A 23,818-nucleotide genomic window follows, 5' to 3' on the forward strand; every position below is an offset into this window, starting at 1 on the left:
CTGCCCCCAAACCAAGAGCAGCGGCGGTAGGTGTACGTCCCACCCAGTCCCCCAGGACCAGGAACTGCGCAGGCGCTTCTAGGGCACCAGCGCGGCGCGTTCTTTCGCGCGCTCCCTCTGTCTCCTCCGCGAGCTTCAGGGCCGCAGGAGGCGCGGTGCTTCCTGGGAGTTGTAGTGTGCTTCCTTCACAAAGGGCCCTCCTGTGGACTGAGCTCTGGGTTTCCGAGAACTACGCCTCCCGACGCACCCCGCGCGCGGGCACCGGGCGTGTGCCCAGGTCGGCCTTAGCCGTCAGCGCAGAGTGGAGGACCCGGGAAGCCGGCTGCGGCGGGAGGAGGGAATGCGCTTGCGCGCTGGGCCAGCCTGTCCCGTTCGTCCCAATCATTGTAAACAGGCGGAGGCAGGGCGGGGTGAGAATGGGGCGCCCGAGGCCGGCCAGGGGCGCAGCGCAGGAGGAGGCTTCGGTGGCTGCGGCGGCAGCGTGAGCGCGAGGAGGCGGTGGCTGCGGCGCGGGTGGGCGGTCGCGCGGCGGCGGGCACAGGTTAGTGAGGGGCAGCGGTGGCGCGCAGGGGTCGCAGGGCGCCCCCCTCGCGTGCCCGGGGAGCCCTCTCCGCACCCGCCTGGCAGTAGCGTCTGTCAGGCAGCCTGCGGGGCTGGGCTGGAGTTGGGGGTGGGGGGCGTGGCTGCCCCTAGTGCGGGTGCTTCCCAGGCTGGCTTTTCCTCCGATCTCGCCCTTTGCTGCGCGTTCCTCCCACTTCCCGGCCGGGCCTCCCTCGTGGCAGCCGCGTTTGTAATTTGGTGCTCGAGGTCTGGAGGAGCGCCGCCCGGAACCCAGCCCCTCCCCCCGTGGGCTCCAGGCCTCGGGGCAGCTCTTGGGCACCTCGGAACGGGAGAGGGGCTCAGTCTTTTATGTAACTGTACTGTTTTCCAGTTGCACCCCGAATATTGGCCCGTCTCCAGTGCTTGCCCAGCGGACCGGGAGGGGCTCCTGGTGTGTCCCACCGCCGGTGTAAGCAGTGGGGCTCCTCCGCGTGCTGCGGTCCTTAGTTCAGGGCTCAGTGGGAACGGACGGACAGATCTGGGGCCCAGAATGCCTTTCACAGCACATTTCCACCTGTGCTTTTGCCAAAATGCTGTTGTTGAGGTCAGCTGTTTTGTGTGTGTGTGTGTTTAATCGTTGTAAAACAGGTTTTACAAAACATTCCACACCCCAGTCCTGCCTGAAGTAATTATGCTGTTTCAAGTTCGGGAATTCATTACTACAGAGCCTCCCTCTTGAGCAAGCATCATTATTCCCCCTAGGGCCTGATGGAATTCTTGAAGATAATTAAAATGTTAATTCGAGATTGCGTGCATGTGCGTACCGAAGAAGTCCGGTGCAGTGGCGTGGACAGTGCGTTCGAAAAGCTCTTCGCTGGATTTTTTTGTGGAGTGGAGTGGGCATGTCCAGTGCTGGAACGCTTTAGTAGCATTCCATCGTTCTTGGCAGAACATCGTTCTTATCTCAACATAGTTAGGTGGTGATAAGGCATAGGCCCGCTTTTGGTTTGGTGATCCCAGAGGCAGCGCTTCCAAATGGGGCGGCGAATGAGAAAGTAACCTCACTTTCTGTGAGTGATCTCGGTGATTTGATAATTCCTTTCTGAGTATTTTCCCGAAGGTGAATAATTGCTGTAAGCTGTATTGGCAGTAGGAGGGAATTAGTGGAGCGGTTCCCACTTTTCAAAGAGACCCTTGATTTCAGTGGGGTAGGTAGGCAAGTGTAACAGTAACCATAGAGAATTCTTTAAACAAAGTATCTTCAAGCAGTGGACCATAACTTAAATGCTTTCTCTTCAAAATAGTATTTCTCACGTTAGATCTTTTCAGGGACCATTTAGTCCCTAATTTAGAGAAAGAAGTGGTATCAGAAAATGCATAGTAACTTTAATTTGTACAGTTGTATTTGCACAGTTGTCTGCTTGTCCAGAAGAGATTGGGTCCTGGATGTAATCTAAAAGTATGTTCTTTTTTGGAAGGGAGAGGGAAGAGAGAGTTAGAAACATCAATGATGAGAAAGAATCATTGATCTGCTGCCTCCTGCACACCCCTACTGGGGATCGAGCCCACAACCCCCGCGTGTGCCCTTGACCGGAATTGAACCTGGGACCCTTCAGTTCTTAGGCCGATGCTCTATCCACTGAGCCAAACTGGCTAGGGCTCTTTTTTTTTTTTTTTTTTTTTAAAGAAAAATCACAATAGAAACTTGTGTTAGTATATGTGGAGAGAATAAGGGAAAATGTGGATCATTTAGTATAGAGGAATTACTGTGTAGCATCTACTGTACTAGGTGAAGAGGACTTGCAGAAGGAAAAGGCAGTGCCCCTGCCTTCAGAGTGGTAAGACTCTCTCTTATTTGAATTGTCAACAAGTACAGTATGTTTTTAAGATTGCTTTAATTGTAGAAAGTATGGGGTACAGTGAGTGTAGAAAGGAGAAGGAGGTAGTGGTCAGTTTCTTAAGAGAAAAGAGATTGAGGAAGGGGGCAGTAGTAAGGAAAAAGTATATTTAGGAGGGATGAAAACATTTAAGTATACAGGCATAAAAAGTACACAGACAGATGGGCATTTAGGTAGAAGGAACAGTGTGAGCCAAGAAGCACGGGAGTCTAAACTTACATAATGAATTGGATCTGCAAGTATAGCTAGAGAAAGTATAGGCTGGTGGCAAGACATGAAATTGGGGAGCTAGGCAGAACCAAATTATGGATAGTCTTGTATATCAGTTGAAGTGATTTCAACTTTACTATGTAAGTAAGTGGGGGTCATTGAGACAGGATAAACAAGAGAGGCTTAAGCCAGCACAACCTGTTTTAACCACCTGCTGTGTGTTAAGTATTATATCAGGTTCTTTCTACCTTAGGTCCTTAAACTTAGGCATAGGCATGACTGAAGGAAGAAAGGAACTTAAGACAGAGGGAAAGTTGGACTTGATGAGAGAGAGCATGGTACATTTTTACGAATGGAAAGTTGCTCTCTACCGCTATATCATCGGGTTTATTTTAAGTTTTGGGTTTATGGTAAGTAGCAGGAGATGAGGCTGCACAAATAGATCCTCAAGTATCTGGCATTCTAAGGGTTCTAGAAATCTTTTCCTATAGATAGTAATAGAATTTATGGATTTTAATCAGGGGAGAGTCACGATAAGGGTTTTATTTAGAAAGGTTATTCTTGGTATTGGAGAATATAAATTTCAGAAGGGATAAAGGGAAGATAAGGCAGCAGGCAGAAAGGTTAGAAGTTTTTGTAATAATTGAGGTGACAGATAAGGGCCTAAACAAAGGTAGTGTCAGTGGAGAAACAGTGGAATAGGTTAATACCACAAATATTTAGAAGGTAGGATTCATAGATTTGGGAAATGAGAAATAATAGGATAAGATGACTTGGATTTTAATTTGGGTGATTGAATAAACAATGGTAAAGTATACTGAGACAGAATTCTGGATTTGGGGAGGAACAGTATTTTGCTTTTGAATATATTGAGTGGAAGTCATTTAGGAAGCATCCAGGTGGAAACCGCGGCTGTAGGGTTAGATGTGTGGGTTTGGAGTACAAGAGAGGTCTTGGTAAGATCATCAGGCTATGCATATTGTAAGTGGTCGCTGAAGCCTTTGATGACGCTGCATAGGAAGAGCTTACTGATGGAGAATAGTTCTGGAAATAGGACATGGAGAAAAAAAAACATGTAAAGCCAGATAGAAGAAGAACTGGGAAAGGAAATGCCAAAGTGTTTCGAGTTGTGGAGAAACCATAAGAAAATGTCGTAGAAACCCAAATGGGATCATTTTAAAAGGAAGCTATACTTCATAACCAACTCCAGAAAAGATAAAAATTAAGAAAAGGAAGCTGTACTTCAAATGCTGCGAGAACTTTAAACAAGAATTATGAAGGTTCTATTGAATTTGATAATAGTTTTGTAGCATTCTACTTAATGCTAACAATTGGGAAAGAAGCTAGGTTTCCTTTAATTGGGGGGTCAGAGACAGAAAGCAAATGTAGACTACTTCAAGAATAAGCAAATCTTAGCTGTGAGGGGAAGAATAGAAGGAGGTATTAGAAGGGGGTAATAAAAGGTTAAAGGAGGGATTTTTAACATGGCAAAGACTTGGGACTGCTTTTTTTCTAACAGTTTTGTTGATATATAATTAAGGTAACGTAAAATTTATTCTCTTAAAGTTTACAAATGACTCAGTGGACTGGTCATGGTTCGATTCCAGGTCAGGGCACATGCCCAGGTTTTGGGCACTGTCCCCAGTAGGGTCGTGCAGGAGGCAGACAATCAATGACTGTCTTCTGCTGCCTGCATCTCACTGCCAGGGTGAGTTAAAAGATAGTGAGATAAAGTTTAGTCTTCAAACATTATTTTACAACTACAGGACCGGTGCATGAATTACGGGGGTGGGGTGTGGGGCTCAGCCCAGCCTGCACTCTCTCCAATCCAGGACCCCTTGGGGGATGTCTGACTGCCCGTTTAGCCCTGATCCCGGGGAATCGGGGCCAATCGGGCAGTTGGACATCCCTCTCACAATCCGGCCAGCTGGCTCCCAACTGCTTGCCTGCCTGCCTGACTGATCACCCCTAACTGCCCCCCCTCCCCCCCCGCAAGTCTGATCACCCCTAACCACCACTGGCTGCCAACCTGATCGCCCCTAACTGCCCCCCCCCCCCCCCCACTGGCCTGGTTGTTCTCTCTGATGTTTTTCTCCTCCCGTCTCTCTGAAATCAATATAAATATACTTTTTAAAAATAAAGTTTACAATGCAGTGGCTTTTAGTATATTCACTGAGTTGTGCAGCCATCTCCACAATAAATTTTAGAACATTTTACTCTGAAAGAAAAACTTCTTATTCATTATCAGTCATTCACCATTCCCCCTCTCCCATCCACTAGCAACCACTAATCAACTTTCTGTCTCTCTGGAGTTGCCTACTCTGGACATTTCACATCAATGGAATCATATATGTCAGTGATGGCGAACCTTTTGAGCTCGGCGTGTCAGCATTTTGAAAAACCCTACCTTAACTCTGGTGCCGTTGTCACATATAGAAATTTTTTGATATTTGCAACCATAGTACAACAAAGATTTATGTTTTTGATATTTATTTTATATATTTAAATGCCATTTAATAAAGAAAACTCAACCAAAAAAATGAGTTCACGTGTCATAGGTTCGCCATCACTGATACATGTGATCATTTATGACTGACTTCCTTTCCTTAGCATAATGTTTCCAAGGTTCCTCCATATTGTAGCATTTAGCAGGACTTCATTTCTGTTTTTTGTTTTGTCGTTTTTTTTTTTTTAATCCTCACCTGAGGGTGTATTTCCATTGATTTTTAGAGAGAGGAATAGAGAGAGATAGATGTGAGAGAGAAACATCGAGGGATCAAACCTGCAACCTTTTGGTGTACTGGACAACGCTCCAACCAACTGAGCCACCTGGCCAGGGCTTATTTTCTTACACCTTCACCTGGTGTCCTGTAACTTTCAATAGTTTCCTTGTGTATTCTTTTGGGTTTCCTATATAAGGTCATGTCATTTGTGAATAGAGAGATATTTACTTCTTCTTTTCTAATATAAATACTATTTATTTATTTATTTTCTTGCCTAATTGCCCTGACTAGAACTTTCAGTACAGCATTGGATGGAAGTGGGAAGAGCAAACCTTGTTTTGTTCCTCATCTTAGGAGGAAAGCTTCTAATCTTTTACCATTAAGTCTGATGTTAACTGTGGATTTTTCATTGATATCCTTTACTAGTTTGAAGAAGTTCCTTTCTGTTCCTAGTTTGGGCAGGACATAGCCAGATGGCATGAGATTTTATCACACTGCTCAGAACGATGTACAACTTAAAACTTATGAATTGTTTGTTTCTGGAGTTTTCCATTTAGTATTTTCAGACCACAGTTTACCGTGGGCAGCAAACCACAAAGCAAAACTGCGGATAAGGGGGAGACCGTTGTACTCCTCCGTTTCCCTCAAATTCAAGATAACCCCGTGGCTCCTCTATGAGTTTGCTGACCAGTTGGTGCTCCGGGTGCCTCAGGGCATTGTTTTGGATCATGGACTGGATACTTTTAGCCAATTTCTATTGTAACTGGTGGTGTGCTTTTAAAAAGGTTAATAAATAAGGTTTTTTCTCCTCCTCCCCCACCCCTTAGTTAAGTTCTAATTTAAGATTTACTTGAGGATAGAGCCTGTGATTATGAAATGTGGCAGAAAAGAGGCCTGCCCTCCACCAAAGGATATATCATCCCTGTGAAAATAATCTGTTTCACTGGTAGGTACCAAATGGTATTTATTGTTTTTTATCAAAAAAATTTTTTTTGTCTTCTGTATTAGAATGACTGCTAGTGATAACACTTTGGATTTTGTTAAAAGGCAAGAGTCCAATGTGGGTTTTTCCCCAATACTTAATATGCAAATATATTATTTTATTTGGGCAGCTATTTGTAGAACTGAATTTTGTCCTTTCCAGCCTTTCTAACCTTGTAGGCTGACGGTGGATTATTTGTCTGCTAGGTTCAATATGTTTTGGCTGCTTATTTTCTAGCACCTGACACTCTAATCCTCAAAGAGTTTGAATTTTCATTTTAAATAATAGACATAATCTGTGCTCTTTATATTTCGGTCTCATCTGGAGGTTGATTTTACATATTTTATTATGCCAGTCTCCTAAAATAACTTGTTAAATTATTTTGTTTTCATGTTATTAATCATGTAATACTTGTCAGCATTAAAAAGTATTTCATATTCATTATGAAGAACTTTAGAATTTCATATTTTTAAAACTGATTTTACAAACATGTCTTGGGCATGTTTTAATCAGTAACACTGAGAATGTTGGGAAGCTGAGTGAAAAACATTAATTCACTGTGTCATTCATTGAATTTCTGTGAGTGGCATATGGGATTCTAATTAAAAGTTTGGATAAGCACCTGGGGGTAGGGGAGAAACTAAAATAGATTAAATCTGATTATGTATAAGAAGGATACAGAAAAGAAATAACCTAAATTAAGAGTAAAATCTCTATTAAAGTACAGCCTTAAACAAATGTTAGGGGATATGAAGGGACTGATTATATAACTAAATTGGATGATATTTGGTCTGTGAGGATGTGCATGAGAAATTACTGTCAAGGCTGTAAATGTGAATACTAGTTTACATTTTTACTGGGTACCAGCCATAAAACCTCAAACATATTATCATGGGAAAGATTTCACTGTTCATGATGTCAAACCCTTTAAACCTCATCTGCTTTGTCTGAAGGATTATTTCTCTCCCATTTCAGTTTATAAACTTAAAAATTTGAGAGAAAGCTCTATTTCTTTTATTAGATTTTAAAATAAGATTTGTAATGATCTTTTTTTGGTGAGAGATGATTTTACTTTTTGTGTTTTAAATTTTTTCAGAGTAATTCGTAAGGATAGTTAAACAAGTCAAATAGTACTGGAGCAAAACTACTGGAGCAGGCCTGGAACTGCTGTCTTTAGAAAGGCTTGCTTATGAGGTTGGCCCTTTGGCCCTTGGCTGGCATCTGGGAACTTGACTGCTCAAGTTCCTTATATACAAAACCTTTTCTAAATGCGTAAGAGTGGCTCACTGTGCCTAAACCATTTATAAAACCAATGTGGTTTATGCTGAGTATCTGCTTTCTTTCTGGGAGTCTGGAATTTTGGTACATGCTAGATGGAGCATGCCTACATGGTCAGGCTCCACAAAGGCCTTGGCCTCTGAGCCTAAGGAGCGGCCCAGCAGACACTTAACACATGTTGTTACTGTTGTTACTGTTACTCTCTTTTCCTTTGCTGTTTCAGCTTTGTATCCTTTTATTGTAATAAATCTTAGCCATGAGTATGACTATATACTGAGATATGTGAGTCCTTCTAGAAAATTACCTATCCTGGGGTGGTTTTGAAGACCCCCAACATAGAACTAAAAGACTTACAATGGAATGCTATGCCCTGCTTCATTATTGTATCTCTCTCAGTCTAAGTTTTTTTTCTTGACTCTATTTCTTTTGGTATTTTCTTATCTCTAAATAATACACTTCAACTGCTAATTTTTAAGATACTGTTTTAGACATTGTCTATTAACTAGATATTATGGTAGATGAGAATTTAGGTCTCACATACCCTCCCCCTAGTTTCTGCCTCAGTCCTCTGATAGACTCATGTGGGGCACGTTGTTTGATTGAATCATTATTCATTGTTTTCATTATGATGATTAGAGAAATACTGTCTAATGTTGAGCCAGGCAGTAGACTACAATTTCATTTTCTCATCTACCTTTTTATTTTTCTTAGAGTTAATGGTTACTTTTATTTGCTATTTTAGTCTATTCTTATGACAAGCTTATTCTAAATGACCAGTGGCTTTTTACCACATCTTACTATTCTTTTCCACATGGTCAGATGTGTCTGTGTTTCCCATTGTCACCTGGAGCTCTTCTCTCCTCAGGGTCAGTGTGAAGTGTGTCACATGTTGGTGATAAGCCTGCTTTTTCTGGGGCTTCTTTTGCTGCTCTCCAGGGTTGCATTTCAGGTAATCAGGATTTTTGAGAAAATGTATGGGAACTACATTCCTTGCCATGGTGTGGAAATGCCTTTATTCTACCTATATACTTGAATGGTTATTGGAACTAATTTTCTTTCAAAATTTTGAAGATATTCCTTTATTGTTTTTAAGTTTCCAGTGTTTCTGTTGATAAGTTGGTCCTGGTCCTTTGTATGCAAGTTGTTTACCCTGTCCCAGATCCAGCAGGAATCTTAGTATCAGCTTTCTATCCCTCATGTTCTGAAACCTCATGATGTGCTTTGCAGGGTACTAGTAGTCCCTTATGATCTGGACACTCTTCTCTTTTAATTCTGAGAAAAAATTTTTTCACACCATTTCAAGAAGAAAAATACTGCTTACAAAATTTGGCATTCTCAAATAGTATGTTAATACTGGTTAGTGTTTAGTATGTAATATATTAATGAGCTGTATTTGGATTCCCTGGTGGAGTTTTAGATTAGAGACTTTTAATTTATAGATGCTTTTTAAAAACTATAAAAATGAGGAAAAGCTGTTTCTAGTGAATTTTAGCCTGGTAGTTATTAATAAAGAACATTTATAAAATATTTAATTTGTTTAACTTACAAGCCAGTTAAGCTGTTTGTTTTCTGGAATAGGCCTTTTTCTGTGTGTGTGTGTGTGTGTGTGTGTGTGGGTGTGTGTAATCTCAAATGTGTTCTCCAGGCCTTTTTGACTTGATTATTTTTCTTTTTCTTTTTTAAAATATATTTTATTGGTTTTTTTTAGAGAGAGGAAGGGAGAGGGATAGAGAGTTAGAAACATCGATGAGAGAGAAACATCGATCAGCTGCCTCCTGCACACTCCCTACTAGAGATGTGCCTGCAATCAAGGTACATGCCCTTGACCGGAATCGAACCCGGGACCCTTCAGTCCGCAGGCCAACACTCTATCCACTGAGCCAAACCAGTTAGGGCTTGATTATTTTTCTTACAGTGTCTTTTGATGTGCAGAGGTTTTTACTTTTGATAAAGTCCAATTTGACAAGTTCTAATTTTTTTACTTAATGCTTTCTGGTCCTGTCTGGAAAATTCCTATCCCAAGGTCTCAAAAATATGGTTTATTTTAGAAGTCTTATGGTTTTTAGCTTTTAAGTTTTAGGTCTGTGATTTATCATTAATTACATCTTGTGTGTGATGTGAAGGAGAGGGCCGAGCTACTCTTTTTTTCCACATGGTTATTCAGCACCAGTTGTTGAAGTCTTTCCTTTCCCGCATGAATTCCTTTGGAATCATTGTTGAAAATCAGTTGATGCCCTGGTCAGGTAGTTCAATTGGTTAGAGCATTGTCCCAATACGCCAAGGTTTCGGGTTTGATCCTTGGTCAGGGCATGTACAAGAATCATCCAGTGAATGTATAAATAAGTGGAACAACAAATCGATGTTTCTCTCTCCCTCTCTCAAATCAATCAATTTTAAAAATTGAAAAAAAATCAATTGACTATATACATGTGGGTCTCTTTCTGAATTTTCTTTTGTTCCATTAATATCATTACTTTGGCTTTAATAACTTTGTTCCTTTTCAAGATGATTGTGGCTTTTTTAAGTTATTTCCATTTCTAAAAAATTTAGTATCAGCTTGACAGTTTCTTTCAAAAAGTTTAAAAAAAACTTATCTATATATATAAAAGCCAAGCGACTGGAACACTGGAATGACCGGTTGCTATGAGGCGCACTGCGGTTGGCCAACCGGCCCGATGCGGGGGAGGGGTGGCCAACCTCCCGTGACCCCTTCCCCCTGCTGGCCCGATCAGCCTCTGTCGGGGCCGGCCAGCCGGACCCACCTGTGCATGAATTTGTGCACTGGGCCTTTAGTTGACGTATATATACTGCAAAATATACCCAGTGGAAAGTGTGGTTCTTTGTGTTTTGACAATTGTATATACCTATGAAACCACTACTGCAATCATGATATAGAACATTTTACCAGTATCGTGCCAAAGACTCTGTCATGTTCCTTTGCATTCACTTTACTAGCTGACCACATCTGGCCCAACAGTACCACTGATTGGCTTTCTATAGATTAGTTTTGCTTGTTCTGGAATTCCATATACATGAACTCATACAGTGTGAATTCTTTTGTGTCTGGAGTCTTTCCTCATTATTGCTTTTGAGACTCATCTATGTTGTGTCTAATAGTAATTTGTTCCACTTTATTGCTGAGTAATATTCCATTTTAAGGATATATCATAATTTATGTTAACTATTTACTTTGTTGACATATATTTGGACTATTTTAAGTTTTTGTCTATTGTAAATAAAGGTACGTTGAACTTTCCCTGACAAGTCTTTGGTTGTCTTAGATTTTCATTTCTCTTGAGTAAACATCTGGGAGTGGAATTTTTAGGTGAATAGTGTATATTAATTTTATAAGAAACTTAAGCAGCTTTCTGAATTGCTTTTGCAATTTTACACTCCCATCAACAGTTGCTTCACATTCATACCAACACTTGGCATTGTCAGTGCTTTTTGTTTTAGTAATTCTAGTAGGTGTATAGGTATTTTGTTCTTTTAATTTGCATTCTTCTAATGAGTAATGATATTGAGGATTGTTTTTATGTGTTTTTTTTGACTATATGTTTTATTGGGTGAAGTGTCCAGTCATATTTTTTGCTCATTGCATTCTGAGTTGTCTTAACTGATTTATAAGATACATATATCTTACATATATAGTACAGATATATGTATCTTACAAATCAATGATATGTACACATATACATTTTTTCCCTGAAGAAATGAGTTGTCAGCTATATGTATTACAGGTATTTTAATCAAGTATGTGACTTGCCATTTGATTTTCCTAATTTCATTTTCTTTCAAAGAGTGGAGGCTTTAAATTGTGATGAAAACCATTTTATCAATATGTTCTATGGTTTGTGCTTTTAGTGTCCTAGCTTTGTACTCTTGCCTATATTTGTCTGCTTGTTCTATTGTTTACTGAGAGAGGAGTTCTGTAATAATGATAATTGGGGATTTGTCCCTTTATTTCTGTCAAAATTTGCTTCATATAGTTGAATCTGTTATTACGCATGTACATATGTAGAATTATGTCTGTTATGGTTGTGGGAATATCCTTTTTTATTTCAGACAATACTTCTAGTTACCTTTTTATGATATGTGTTTGCATGGTATACCTTCATTTGCCTTTTAAAAAATATATATATTTTTATTGATTTCAGAGAGGAAGGGAGATAGAAACATCAATGATGAGAGAGAATCATTGATCGGCTGCCTCCTGCATGCCCCCCACTGGGGATGGAGCCCATAACCCTGGGGCATGTGCCTTGACTGGAATCGAATTGGGACCTTTCAGTCTGCAGGCCGATGCTCTATCCACTGAGCCAAACTGGAACTCCCTTTATTTGCTTTTAACCATTCTGTATAGTAGTATTTTTAAAGCACATCTCGTGTAAACAACATATAGTTGACTCTTGTTTATTTCTTTCAGTATGATTATCTCTGACTCTTAATTAGAATGCTTAGTCCATTGCATTTAATGTAATTATTGTCTCCCCCCCCCCCCCCCTTTATTTTGTATTGCTTTCAGAGAGGAAGGGAGAGGGAGAGAGAGATAGAAACATCAGTGATGAGAGAGAATCATAGATCGGCTCCCTCCTGCACGCCTCTCTACTGGGGAGCAAGCCCAAAACCCGGGCATGTGCCCTGATTGGGAATCAAACCCATGCCAGCTGGGCTTAATTTGTTTTAAGAATTATAATTGTAGCTAAACATTGTTTTTGTATAGATATTAGTCATTCTTCTATGAGCTGCTTGTTCATATTCTTTGTATAGGTCTCTTGATTTGTTTATATTTTAATTGATTTGGAATTTTTTCCCATATTTGCTTGTTTTTTTACTTTATGATCAGAGGTTTATCAGTCTTGTTATTTATGGCTTATGGATTTTTAAAATTGCAAATTAACCTTAAAAGTGAGTGCAAAGAGAAACAAGTGATTCCAATAGTATTTCAATTGAATATCATGAGAACTAATGCAAGTAACTTAGGAACACAGTACTTGACTATGATGTACCCTCCATCTAAAGAAGAAAAAATGCAAACAAACCTTGACTTCTTATTAATGTTTATCCTTTGTAATGTCCATTCTTGTGAAACTATTTGTATTTTACGATTGAGCAAATGAGGTAATTGCAGTGCAAAATGAATAGTTATTATCAACACATGGACTATTTGCAACATAGAACTACAGTTACTGATCTATAATTGTGTCAATCATTAAATATATAATTTTAACTGTATTGTAAATTTTGGTACTGAACTATTCATGTGTAGGTATATAGTCTTTTTAATTTATTATTTATAGTTGTTTGGTCATAGCTTAAAGGAAAACAGTAATAATTTAAGATGGATAGTAATCTGTATTCTACTTCGAGTACTCTAACTCTGATTTTCATTTGGTTTATTTTTCTAATGCTTGAAGATCCCAGGGCTTCTAACTCTGAGAACTGAAATGTATGATGTGTGGAATGTAACTTGAGATGATAAAATGAAAGCATCTTTTTAAAGGAGGGTAATGAAAAAATACTTTTGACTTATAAATGCAAGATTAATTGCCCTGTTGTGTGTGTGTGGTGCTTTGTGTTTTGATTGGCATTTGATGACTCTGATGATCTTTTTCCCTCTGTGCAGGTGTAATGGATAGGTAACAGAGAAGCCCTCTGCACTGTATCAGGGAGGCAGAATGACCGAGTGCTTCCTGCCCCCCACCAGCAGCCCCAGTGAACATCGCAGGGTGGAGCATGGCAGTGGTCTTACCAGAACCCCCAGCTCTGAGGAAATCAGCCCTACTAAATTTCCTGGATTGTACCGCACTGGTGAGCCCTCGCCTCCCCATGACAGCCTCCATGAGCCTCCTGATATAGTGTCTGATGATGAAAAAGACTATGGGAAGAAAAAAGGAAAATTTAAGAAAAAAGAAAAAAGGAGTAAGTGCCATTTTTCTCTGTTTTTGATATATTTTAGATAAATGTCTACTCCAGTCATATGTACCTGGTGTCTTCTGGAAATATATCCAAAAACTTCTGTTTGACATTTATTGTTCTTTATTTTTCAAGGTCTCAATTTTTGTATATTAGAGTTATATTTTAGGGTCTTTCTCACACACAAAAGAATGCTGAATTTCCAGGAATGGTCAAGTTTTCTCGTGGAAGTATCTTAAAGTGGTCATTTTAATTAATGTATAAAAAGTACATATTGGAATTTTGCCCTTATAGAATTTTACTTTTTGGCTAAGTTGTGTAGGCAGTGAGGGTACACATTATTGGAATTATGACAAAGTTATTAATTTGTTTTAAGTAAATGCCATGATGCAGTTGTTTATAGTCACTATTTGGTAGAAAGGATGAATTGTTTAAGCATATATCTTTAGTACATTAAAAGCAAATCACGTGAGTTTTTTAAGTATTGCTTTATTTTGAGTTTCACAGTATTTTTCAGTTAATTTATTTTTGAGGCATAACATTCAGATAGAAGGCATAGATTGTGTACAACTTGATGAGTTATCACAGAACCGATACTCCTGTGTAGCGACCACAAGGATCTGAAATGGAACATTATGAGCACCCTAGAAATTCCCTTTACTGCCCTTGCACAGGGGCTCTCCCACCCTCCCGAAGGTACTCTTCTTTCTGCGTAGCTTGGTGCTGCCTGGTTTTGTACTTATGTAAATGGAAGCAGATTTCCTTTTGTGTCTAGTTTCTGTTGCCCAATGTTATGTTGGTTAGATTCACCTGTGTTATTTCATGTGGCAGTAATTTGTTCATTTTTATTGATGAATTTTGTTCCATTGTGTTATATACTAGAAATACTAGAATTTATCCATTCTGTTACTGGTCATTTGGATTATTTTCAGTGTGTGACTGTCACTAATTGTGCTTCTATAAACATCACTGTACATGGTTGTGTATTTCTGTGGTGTACATGCCTGGGAATGGGATTGCTCACTCACAGGCATGCTTATTACAGGTAGATCCTGTAAAACAGTTTTCCACAGTGGTGTATCAGTTTACATTCCCACCATCAGTGTCCGAGAACTCAAGTTGCTGTGCATCATAGTAGTGTGACCTTAAGATTTCTGTCATTCTGGTTGGTGTGGGGTTTGTGATATTTTAATTAGAAGGGTATTTATGAAAAACTTGAATCTTTTAAATAAAATAGCTAGTAAAGTAGGTATCTAAAAAAAAAGAATAGGAGAGTTATAGGTATTAAAAAACAAAACAAAACTAGGATAACTGATATGATATAAAGCAATTGTCAGTGTGTGTGAACTAGGGCTTCTGATGCAGGGAAGTGGGCTGATGGATTCGGCCACCGTCTGGAGATTAGGGAGTTTCCTGATTTTGTCCTCCAACCAAATGAAACTTCAGTCTCTGATGCAGCCTTCAGAAGGAACTAAACAGTGACAGGAGAGCAAAGTTTGATAGAGGGCTGACTGGAGCATCTAAATAGCAGTACAGTTCCTGTCATGGTTTGAACTTGACTCAATACAGGGACCAAATATGATAAATCTAAGCTAAATAAAGTAAATTCAGATGACAAAAGAATGCTCTATTTTATAGGATTCTTTTGCTTAGCCTTCCGTGTAGGACTTTCTTGTGTATTTGTAATACTAAAATTCCACTTAAACACATACAATAAAACCATTTTTCACCACCTACTATTCAAGAATAACTAGCTCTCTCCGTGTTGCCCTCTTGTGGTCAGGAGATGTCATTGCAACATCTCATTTTAGCTGAGAGGAAACCCAATTTTTGCTAGGAGTGAGTACCCAGGAGGGATTGGCCATGATGTGAAAAGGTAGGTAGCTAGTGCCAGGTGGAATTTTTTTGTCCTGTATTTAAAAAGCACATGAACAGTTTGACATTAAACAAACATATAAGTTATACTCCCTGCATTTCTTTGGCAGCTGAAGGCTATGCTGCCTTTCAGGAGGATAGCTCCGGAGATGAAGCTGAAAGTCCTTCCAAAATGAAGAGATCCAAGGGAATCCATGTTTTCAAGAAGCCCAGCTTTTCTAAAAAGAAAGAGAAGGATTTTAAAATAAAAGAGAAACCCAAAGAGGAAAAACATAAAGAAGAAAAGCACAAAGAAGAAAAACATAAGGAGAAGAAGTCGAAAGACTTGACAGCAGCTGATGTTGTTAAACAATGGAAGGAAAAGAAGAAAAAGAAGAAGCCAATTCAGGAGCCAGAGGTGCCTCAGATTGATGTTCCAAATCTTAAACCCATTTTTGGAATTCCTTTGGCTGATGCAGCAGAGAGGACCATGATGTATGATGGCATTCGACTACCGGCAGTTTTCCGTGAATGTGTAGATTATGTAGAGAAGTATGGCATGAAGTGTGAAGGCATCTACAGAGTTTCAGGTATTGGGGACACATTGGTGGTTTTTAAAAATTAGCTTCATTTTCATTTTTTTTTTGTTTGTATCTTTTTAAAAATATATATATTTTATTGATTTTTTACAGAGAGGAAGGGAGAGGGACAGAGAGTTAGAAACATCCATGAGAGAGAGAAACATCAATCAGCTGCCTCCTGCACACCCCCCACTGGGGATGTGACCACAACCAAGATACATGCCCTTGACCGGAATCGAACCTGGGACCTTTCAGTCCACAGGCCGACACTCTATCCACTGAGCCAAACCGGTTATGGCTGTTTGTATCTTTTTAAAAAATTAAATTTATTGGGGTAACATTGGTTAATAAAAGCATATAGGTTTCAAGTGTACAATTCTATGATATGTCATCTGTGTATTGCATCCATTTTTTCAAAGGAAAGACAAATATTAACTTGTGAGGAAAATTGTGACATGAGTCCTAAAGACATTCATTTCCTTGATTCTTCCATTTGAGAAGAAATCCCTCACAGTGTGTGTGTGTGTGTGTGTGTGTGTGTGTGTGTGTGTTGTATATTTTGGCAGTTTGATTATGATTCTCCTTTTCATTAGGAGGATTTGCACACATGAGTTGATGATAGCTTGCAGCAGCCTGGATTGAGTTAGTAATACACATTAGAATATATAAAGAAATTAGACTTAGTTTTCCCATTTAATTGGTTCATACACATTTCTACAAGGTAGATTTGATATTTAAGTTTTATTGAAAAAGCGCAGGCATTTTTTTAAATTGGGGAAACCCTTTACATGATCTCATAGATAACATACCATTTAAGAGTACTACTTTATAGAAAAAAAAAACATTAAAAATTGAATACGACTTATTTATAACTCATTAGCAACATAAAAATAAGCATTTAAATAAGTTTAAAATCTTGACTTTTAAGAATAATTTATGATGAATTGATTTTTAAAGAATTAAACAGTATTAAAACAAGCTGCTTCTCTCACATGGTTTTGGTAGGCATGAAAAAACTTTGGTTTTGGTGAAAGTTTCTCTGAAGAGTTTCTATAGCTTTGTTCAAAAAATTATTTTGTCTTTTTTTTTTTTTTTTTTTTTTTACAGAGAGGAAGGGAGAGAGATAGAGAGTTAGAAACATCGATGAGAGAGAAACATCGACCAGCTGCCTACTGCACATCTCCTACTGGAGATGTGCCCGCAACCCAGGTACATGCCCTTGACCGGAATTGAACCTGGGACCTTTCAGTCCGCAGGCCGACGCTCTATCCACTGAGCCAAACCGGTTTCGGCAAATTATTTTGTCTTTTATCTTTATTTATTTTTGATGTCTGTGTTCTTTTGGGGAGACAAAGTTGCAGAACCCTTCATTTGTATATTAAAGCATTCAAATTGAGCTATCCCCGTGGACTCCTGGAGGTTGAGCTCCTGCTCTGATCAATTTGTTATTTACCTTTTTAAGCTCCTGTAGTATGCTGCATTCAGCACACTGTACTACAGTTTAAGGCTGTGACTTTTTGTTTTTTATTTTAATGCTAATAATATTGTTTTCTGCTGGAGATTTTTGATTCTCACTTATTCATATATAAGTTCCAGTTTTAAAATTTAAAATACATTAATATTTTGTATGTGCTCTTTCTCTACCTGGAATACTTTATTTGAATTGTCCAATTTTTAAAAGGAAAATATTTAAGAAAATAGGGATTATTTTCTAACTTTTCTGCCTCAAAATAAAGGTTATACAAAAATGAGATTCATAATACTTTCATCTTTGGAGTGACTGATTTTATTTTGTCAGTTCTAGATAAGGTACACATTGATTATCATGCCATTAAAAGGTTTTCACATAAAATAAGGAATGCCAAATCCCAGATGTCAGTGCTATAAGTTAAAAATGCTGTTTAGACTAGATGACACTTTAGTATTCACATTTGCCATTACAGTTGCTCAGCCTTAAGTTGTTCTTGTTTCAAATAATTAGCCTAAAGTCTTAAGTATTAAAAAACAACAGAAAGCTACTTTGTACTCTTATGAGCAGTCACTGTTACGTTACTTAAATACAGATTGGATTTAAGACTTAAAAAACTTACGTAATGTTTAAAAAACATTCGTTTTGTGTGTCAGTGTTTCTTTCAGTCTAGTAAGAAAAGCAAAACCCAAATTTTACCTTTTGTTGTTCCAGCTCTGTTCCAGATTAAGAAAATATGTAAAGAATTAAAACTTAAAAATAAAAATTAGGTGGGGATTATTTAATGGAGAATAATTTTCAAAGAGTTTGTTTTGATAGTGAACTCACTGTTTGCATTTTACTTATAAAAATTGGAACATGCTTCTATATATACCGAGTTGTCATTTTATGTTGTCAGTCTTGTGACTAGTTATAAAAAGCAATTGGCTGCCCATGTAGAGCAAGACTTTATGCTTAGATTGTAGTTTAGTTTTTGCCTGAATTTTTACCTACCTATCTTTAACTTTCAAAATAATATTTTCCTGAGTTGATTGGCATATTTGTTTAAAATGTCCGTGATTGCTATGACTCTTTTTCTGAATATTGAGTTTCTGTTATCATTTAACTTTTGGTAGAATTCACCCTCCAATTATAGTCTTTCCTATTATCTTGTTTACAGAGGAATTGTGTGAACCTTGTATAGATAAATACTTCATAATTAGAGATTTGTCATTGTCAGATTGGCTTTTCTCATATGTCGCCCCAAGGGGTGGGCACAAGGGTAAATAAAGCTGTTTGATTTTTCTTCTTCTCGATATTCTTTTTCTCTGAATTTGAATGTTTTAAGGAATTAAATCAAAGGTGGATGAGCTGAAAGCAGCCTATGACAGAGAGGAGTCTCCAAATCTGGAAGAGTATGAGCCTAACACTGTAGCCAGTTTGCTGAAGCAGTATTTGCGAGACCTTCCGGAAAATCTGCTTACCAAAGAGCTTATGCCTCGCTTTGAAGAGGCTTGTGGGAGGAGCACAGAGAGTGAGAAAGTGCAGGAATTCCAACGCTTACTGAAAGAACTGCCAGAATGTAACTTTCTTCTGATTTCCTGGCTGATCGTGCACATGGACCATGTTATTGCGAAAGAACTGGAAACGAAAATGAATATACAGAACATTTCTATAGTGCTCAGCCCAACTGTTCAGGTACATGTGCCATGGGGGTGGAGGGGAACATTTTCATTGCTGAGTTGCGTACAAGCAATTAACCAGCAAAAGTAGATAATGGTTTAGCCTGAATATTATTATTTTTTTCTTTCACAATGTGGACAATGTCAACACAGAGGATGATGAATGTATTTTCCCATTTGCTTGTAGCTATGTAATATTAATATTGTAGTCTTTGGTGTGGGTTTATAAACCAGTTCCTGATAATAGTGGTCTCTCATTAGAAGAAGAGGAACCCATGCTACTTGCAGTTACAGAGTTCATCCATAGAATTTCAACTATTTCTGCAAATAGCATTATTGCTTAATTATATCACACACACATATCAGACTCATGCACAAAAGGATCTAGCATTTGCTTAGTTAGGGATTTAAGCTGAGGATTCCATTCCTAAAGATAGGTCCTAGGGAAGCATTTCATACAATCTTAATCTGAGAAGATGTGTTAATTGGTATCTGTTTATAACAAAAATATTTGGCCTTCTTTTATTGCTGCTCACTTGGTGCTGGCATAGAGGATGTGTTTTCCTTTAATTAGAGTTATTGATATTTTACTCAGGTCAAATACAAATGACAAAAAAATCAGATAATGTTTATATTTTTTATTTTAAGCCTTTTGGGCCAATATACTGTATTATTATTAGTCATTGTCTAAGTACACTGTATAAGAGTGTATTTTCTTTTACTAAAGATTCTTTTATTGCTCATTGATTATACTTTGGAAGCAAAATGTTTCTCAAATTTCAATGTTATCATTCTTAGAATTTCAGAATTTGGTAAATATTACATTGTTATTTAATATTACTATAATAAGGATGATAGTATCATAGAAGATTCAAGTGTGCTGTAGGAGTAAGTTTTAGGTAGAAAGTAATTTCTTACTAGCTTTTCAGCCAACCTCATGTCCTGATCTAGCATATGAAACATCATATTTAAAAACTGGCCATGCAAATGTGCCCAGATGATATTGTTTCTGGAGGTCTCAAACTCTCAGTCCAGCTTTACAACTGCAAGTGCTCTTACTTTCTTCATATTCTTCAGTAGATCCAGATGTTTGTGTTAAAAGGTCTCAAAATAACTTATAAGAAAGAAGGTAAGATTTATAGTGCTAAGAAGAAATAAATTGGTTATCAGCTTCCGTATCCTTTTCTTTCCAGTTCCTTATGGTGATTAAGTACAGACTTAAGTAATATTTTTTCCATTCTCTTCTTTAAATTGTCCGCTTATTAGCAAAGCATGTCTAGTCACTATCGAGGAGAATTTTCATTGTCATGTCCAGGATTAAAGGATGCACGTGCAATAAATACAAATTAAATGAAACAAGACAATGTTAATAGTCTTCTTACAAATCCTTTTCTTTCCTTTTTTCCCTTAGATTAGCAACCGTGTCCTGTATGTGTTTTTCACACATGTGCAAGAGCTCTTTGGAAATGTGATACTAAAGCAAGTGACAAAACCTCTTCGCTGGTCTAACATGGCCACTATGCCCACACTGCCAGAGACCCAGGAGAGCATCAAGGAGGAGATCAGAAGACAGGTGTGTGAGCCCAGCCTGTGTGTTAGCCCTGAAAGAGCCTACCTTTGCTCTGACAGTTTTGGAGACTGATGATGATGATAGTGATGAAGAAGATGAACTGTTGTTCGTAGAGTACTTTTTAAAGTATGTCTGGAGCTATGTTAGGCACATGTTATGAAGATAAGTCAATATCATGGAGAGAGCACAGGTTTTGAAATAAAAACCTGGCTTTAAATTCTTGCTCTGCTTCTAATTAACTGATGGATTTTAGGCAAATCGCTTAACCTTTTTAAGCTTCAGTTATCTCATTTTAAAATGGGGCCTCTCATAATTTGATGTGAAGATTACAATAAATAAAATAATGCATTAAAGATGCTCAGCATGGTTCTGGGAATGTCTTAAGCAGTCTAAAAATGTTAGCTTATCGAGATAAGATTGCTGCTATTGACCATATATTAAATATAAGAATACTGACATCTATACTAATAAAAGGGTAATATGCTAATTAGGGCAGATGTCTTCTGGATAACCTTCCAAACATCCTTCTGGACAAAGCCGCAGCGGCTGTGAGGGCTGAGGCGCAGCTGTGAAGGGCCCAGGCTCAGGTTGGCAGTGGCAGCAGCAGTGGGGTATCGGGGGCAGTGCCTTCCCCTGATCCTCCAGGTCATCTCCCGCAGAGGGAGGCCAGACTGCAGCTTAGGGTGAGGGCTGAGGCAGAGGCGGTTAGGGGTGATCAGGCCGGCAGGGGGGCAAGGTAGGAGCAATCAAGCTGGCAGGGGGCAAGGTAGGGGCGATCAGGCCGGCAGGCAGAGGCAGTTAGCCTAAACGGGCAGTCGGGCATCCCCTGAGGGGTCCCAGATTGGAGAGGGGGCAGGCCGGGCTGATGGACCTCTCCCCACACCCTGTACACGAATTTGGTGCACCGGGCCTCTAGTTATAAATAATTTACTCTGTCTCACATGGTTACTAAGCTATAAACCAGGACTTGACCCCATATCCTGTGCTTTCCCACTTGCTACTTTGATAGAAGAAAACAGCTCCATTTGGTTATGTGTGTTTGCTTGGCAAGCTAAGAAACTCAGGACTAAATAAGAAACTTACATTTTATTATTATTACATCTTTTATTTGCATACACATGATCAAATCCTTGCTTCCTTCGTTCCATCGGCTCTGAGCTCCCTCATTTTTTAGTAGTTGATGATGTGTTGGGGGAAGGAATGTAAATAAACTACTATCGAGCTAATGTAAATAATGAGAACCCAATGCCTTGGCAAAACAAAGAAGAATGATTTTTTAGTCATATCCTTAAAAAATAATTTGTGCTGCTACTTCATTCTTTTAATGATTAAAAAATAGTGGAGCCCTGGCCCGGTAGCATCGTCCTGTACACCAAAAAGGTTGCAGGTTCAATCCCCAGTCAGGGCACACAGCTAGGTTGTGGGTTGGACCTCCCCGCTGTCAGGGCACCTACAGGAGGCAACCGATCAATGTTTCTCTCTTACATTGATGTTTCGTTCTCCCTTCCTCTCTCTCAAATCAGTAAACATCCCCTCAGGTGAGAATTTTAAAAAGAGAGAAAAGAAAAAACAGTTGATTCTACATCTTTAGAAATTGCATGGTTTTATTTTAAGGTGATAGGATGTGAATGATCAGAAGTGTGTGATTTATTGTTTCCTAGGAGTTTCTTTTGAATTGTTTACATCGAGATCTGCAGGGTGGGATAAAGGATTTATCTAAAGAAGAAAGATTATGGGAAGTACAAAGAATTTTGACAGCCCTCAAAAGAAAACTCAGAGAAGCTAAAAGACAAGTGAGTACATTTATTATTTTTGGTACATTATGTTTATAATAAAATATAAAAAGAATGTGCTAGGATCTTTCATATACTCTTTTAAGTTATTTCTTTTAAAAATACATTATATACACATTTCTTGAAGTGAAGGTCCTGATGGGAAATTTATTTGTTTAGAAGTTCCCAGTTTTAAATGATTAATTCTTCAGCTTGGCATCAGAGAAATGTTTCATTTGAACAAATTATTTTACTAAAAAATATTTTTTTCATTTCCTGGTTGGTTGTACCTGTAAAAGGAGCTTCCTAAGCATGAGAAGCAGTTGGAGAGTGATACTTTTCACTGGGGAGTTTGAGTCAGATATTTGGAAACACATGGAGGTACTAAAGATCAGGAGGTATTTTCTTTACCTAGGAATAGGAAGAGTGGCATGTGACTCCTGATAAGTGTGGGTACGTGAGTCAGACTTTGGATCTCCCCTGTAGTTTAGTGTATGTTGCTTGGCTCTGGGACTGAGTTTCCCAGCCACACCAAGGCTGAGTCGAAATTTCTGGACCATCTTACAACCCACATGCCAATTCAATGGCAGGATCCAAATAACACTGCCACGGAACATTAGCATTTATCAGACTGGGAGAGCATGATTGCTGGTGGGTTGCCATTGTGGTTGTGCCAAAAGATAAAAGACAACCCAAGGACTTTTATTGCTTTGAGGCTAGAGATTTACATTTATGTAGAGGATAGCTTTGTCAGAAAAGAAACACTCAATAATTTCACTTACATGTGGAATCTAAAGAACAAAATAAATGAACAAACAAAACAGAAACAGACTCATAGAAGTAGAGAACAGACTGATGGTTGCCAGAAGGGAGGAGGTTGGGGGACTGGGTGAAAAAGGTGAAGGAATTAAGAAGTACAAATTGGCAGTTACATAGGAGTCAAGAATCATATAAAGTATAGTATAGGGAATATAATCAGTAATATTGTAATGACTATGTATGCTGCCAAGTGGGTACTTGAATTATCGGGGGATCACTTTGTAAATTATATAATCGTGTAACGACTATGCTGTACACCTGGAACTAATATGAAATAGTATTGAAAGTAAACTGTGATTGAAAAAGAGAAACATTCATGAATATTTTTACACACGAACTCCAGGACTAGCCGAAGCCCTGTAGCTCTGTGTATTTCTCTTCCTTCTTTTCTCCTGTTTACCAGATTATCTTATTTTTATTTTGCTTCCTATGCCTATTTTCATTGTTGTTATTCCCCTCATGATTCAACCTGGAATCGGGTTTTAGATGACCAGCCAATCCTCATGGTTGCAGTTGTTAACCAGGTAGCATTGTCCATGTCTTTAA

The 23,818-nt window shown here is 38.7% G+C and overlaps 1 protein-coding gene across 3 annotated transcripts in view; it reads left to right on the forward strand.

The window, feature by feature from the left end:
- The first annotated feature begins 369 nt into the window (after window positions 1–369).
- The window catches only part of RALBP1 (ralA binding protein 1), a 38,278-nt gene continuing 14,829 nt past the window's right edge, over window positions 370–23,818 (forward strand). Inside the window, exons 1-6 of one of the 3 annotated variants that reach the window (XM_070420659.1) lie at window positions 370–541; window positions 13,258–13,553; window positions 15,533–15,991; window positions 18,778–19,127; window positions 20,523–20,684; window positions 22,343–22,474. In XM_070420659.1, the coding sequence (XP_070276760.1) occupies window positions 13,310–13,553; window positions 15,533–15,991; window positions 18,778–19,127; window positions 20,523–20,684; window positions 22,343–22,474 (1,347 nt within the window). In that variant the 5' untranslated portion in view covers window positions 370–541; window positions 13,258–13,309. Of the gene's footprint in view, window positions 542–6,297; window positions 6,318–13,048; window positions 13,139–13,257; window positions 13,554–15,532; window positions 15,992–18,777; window positions 19,128–20,522; window positions 20,685–22,342; window positions 22,475–23,818 lie in introns of those variants that run through there. The other 2 variants (XM_070420661.1, XM_070420660.1) reach the window with 2 other exon arrangements.

This window comes from Myotis yumanensis, unplaced genomic scaffold, assembly GCF_028538775.1.
Source record: "Myotis yumanensis isolate MYYU_CA2020_CCGP unplaced genomic scaffold, mMyoYum1.0.hap1 SCAF_7, whole genome shotgun sequence".
Lineage (NCBI taxonomy): Eukaryota > Metazoa > Chordata > Mammalia > Chiroptera > Vespertilionidae > Myotis > Myotis yumanensis.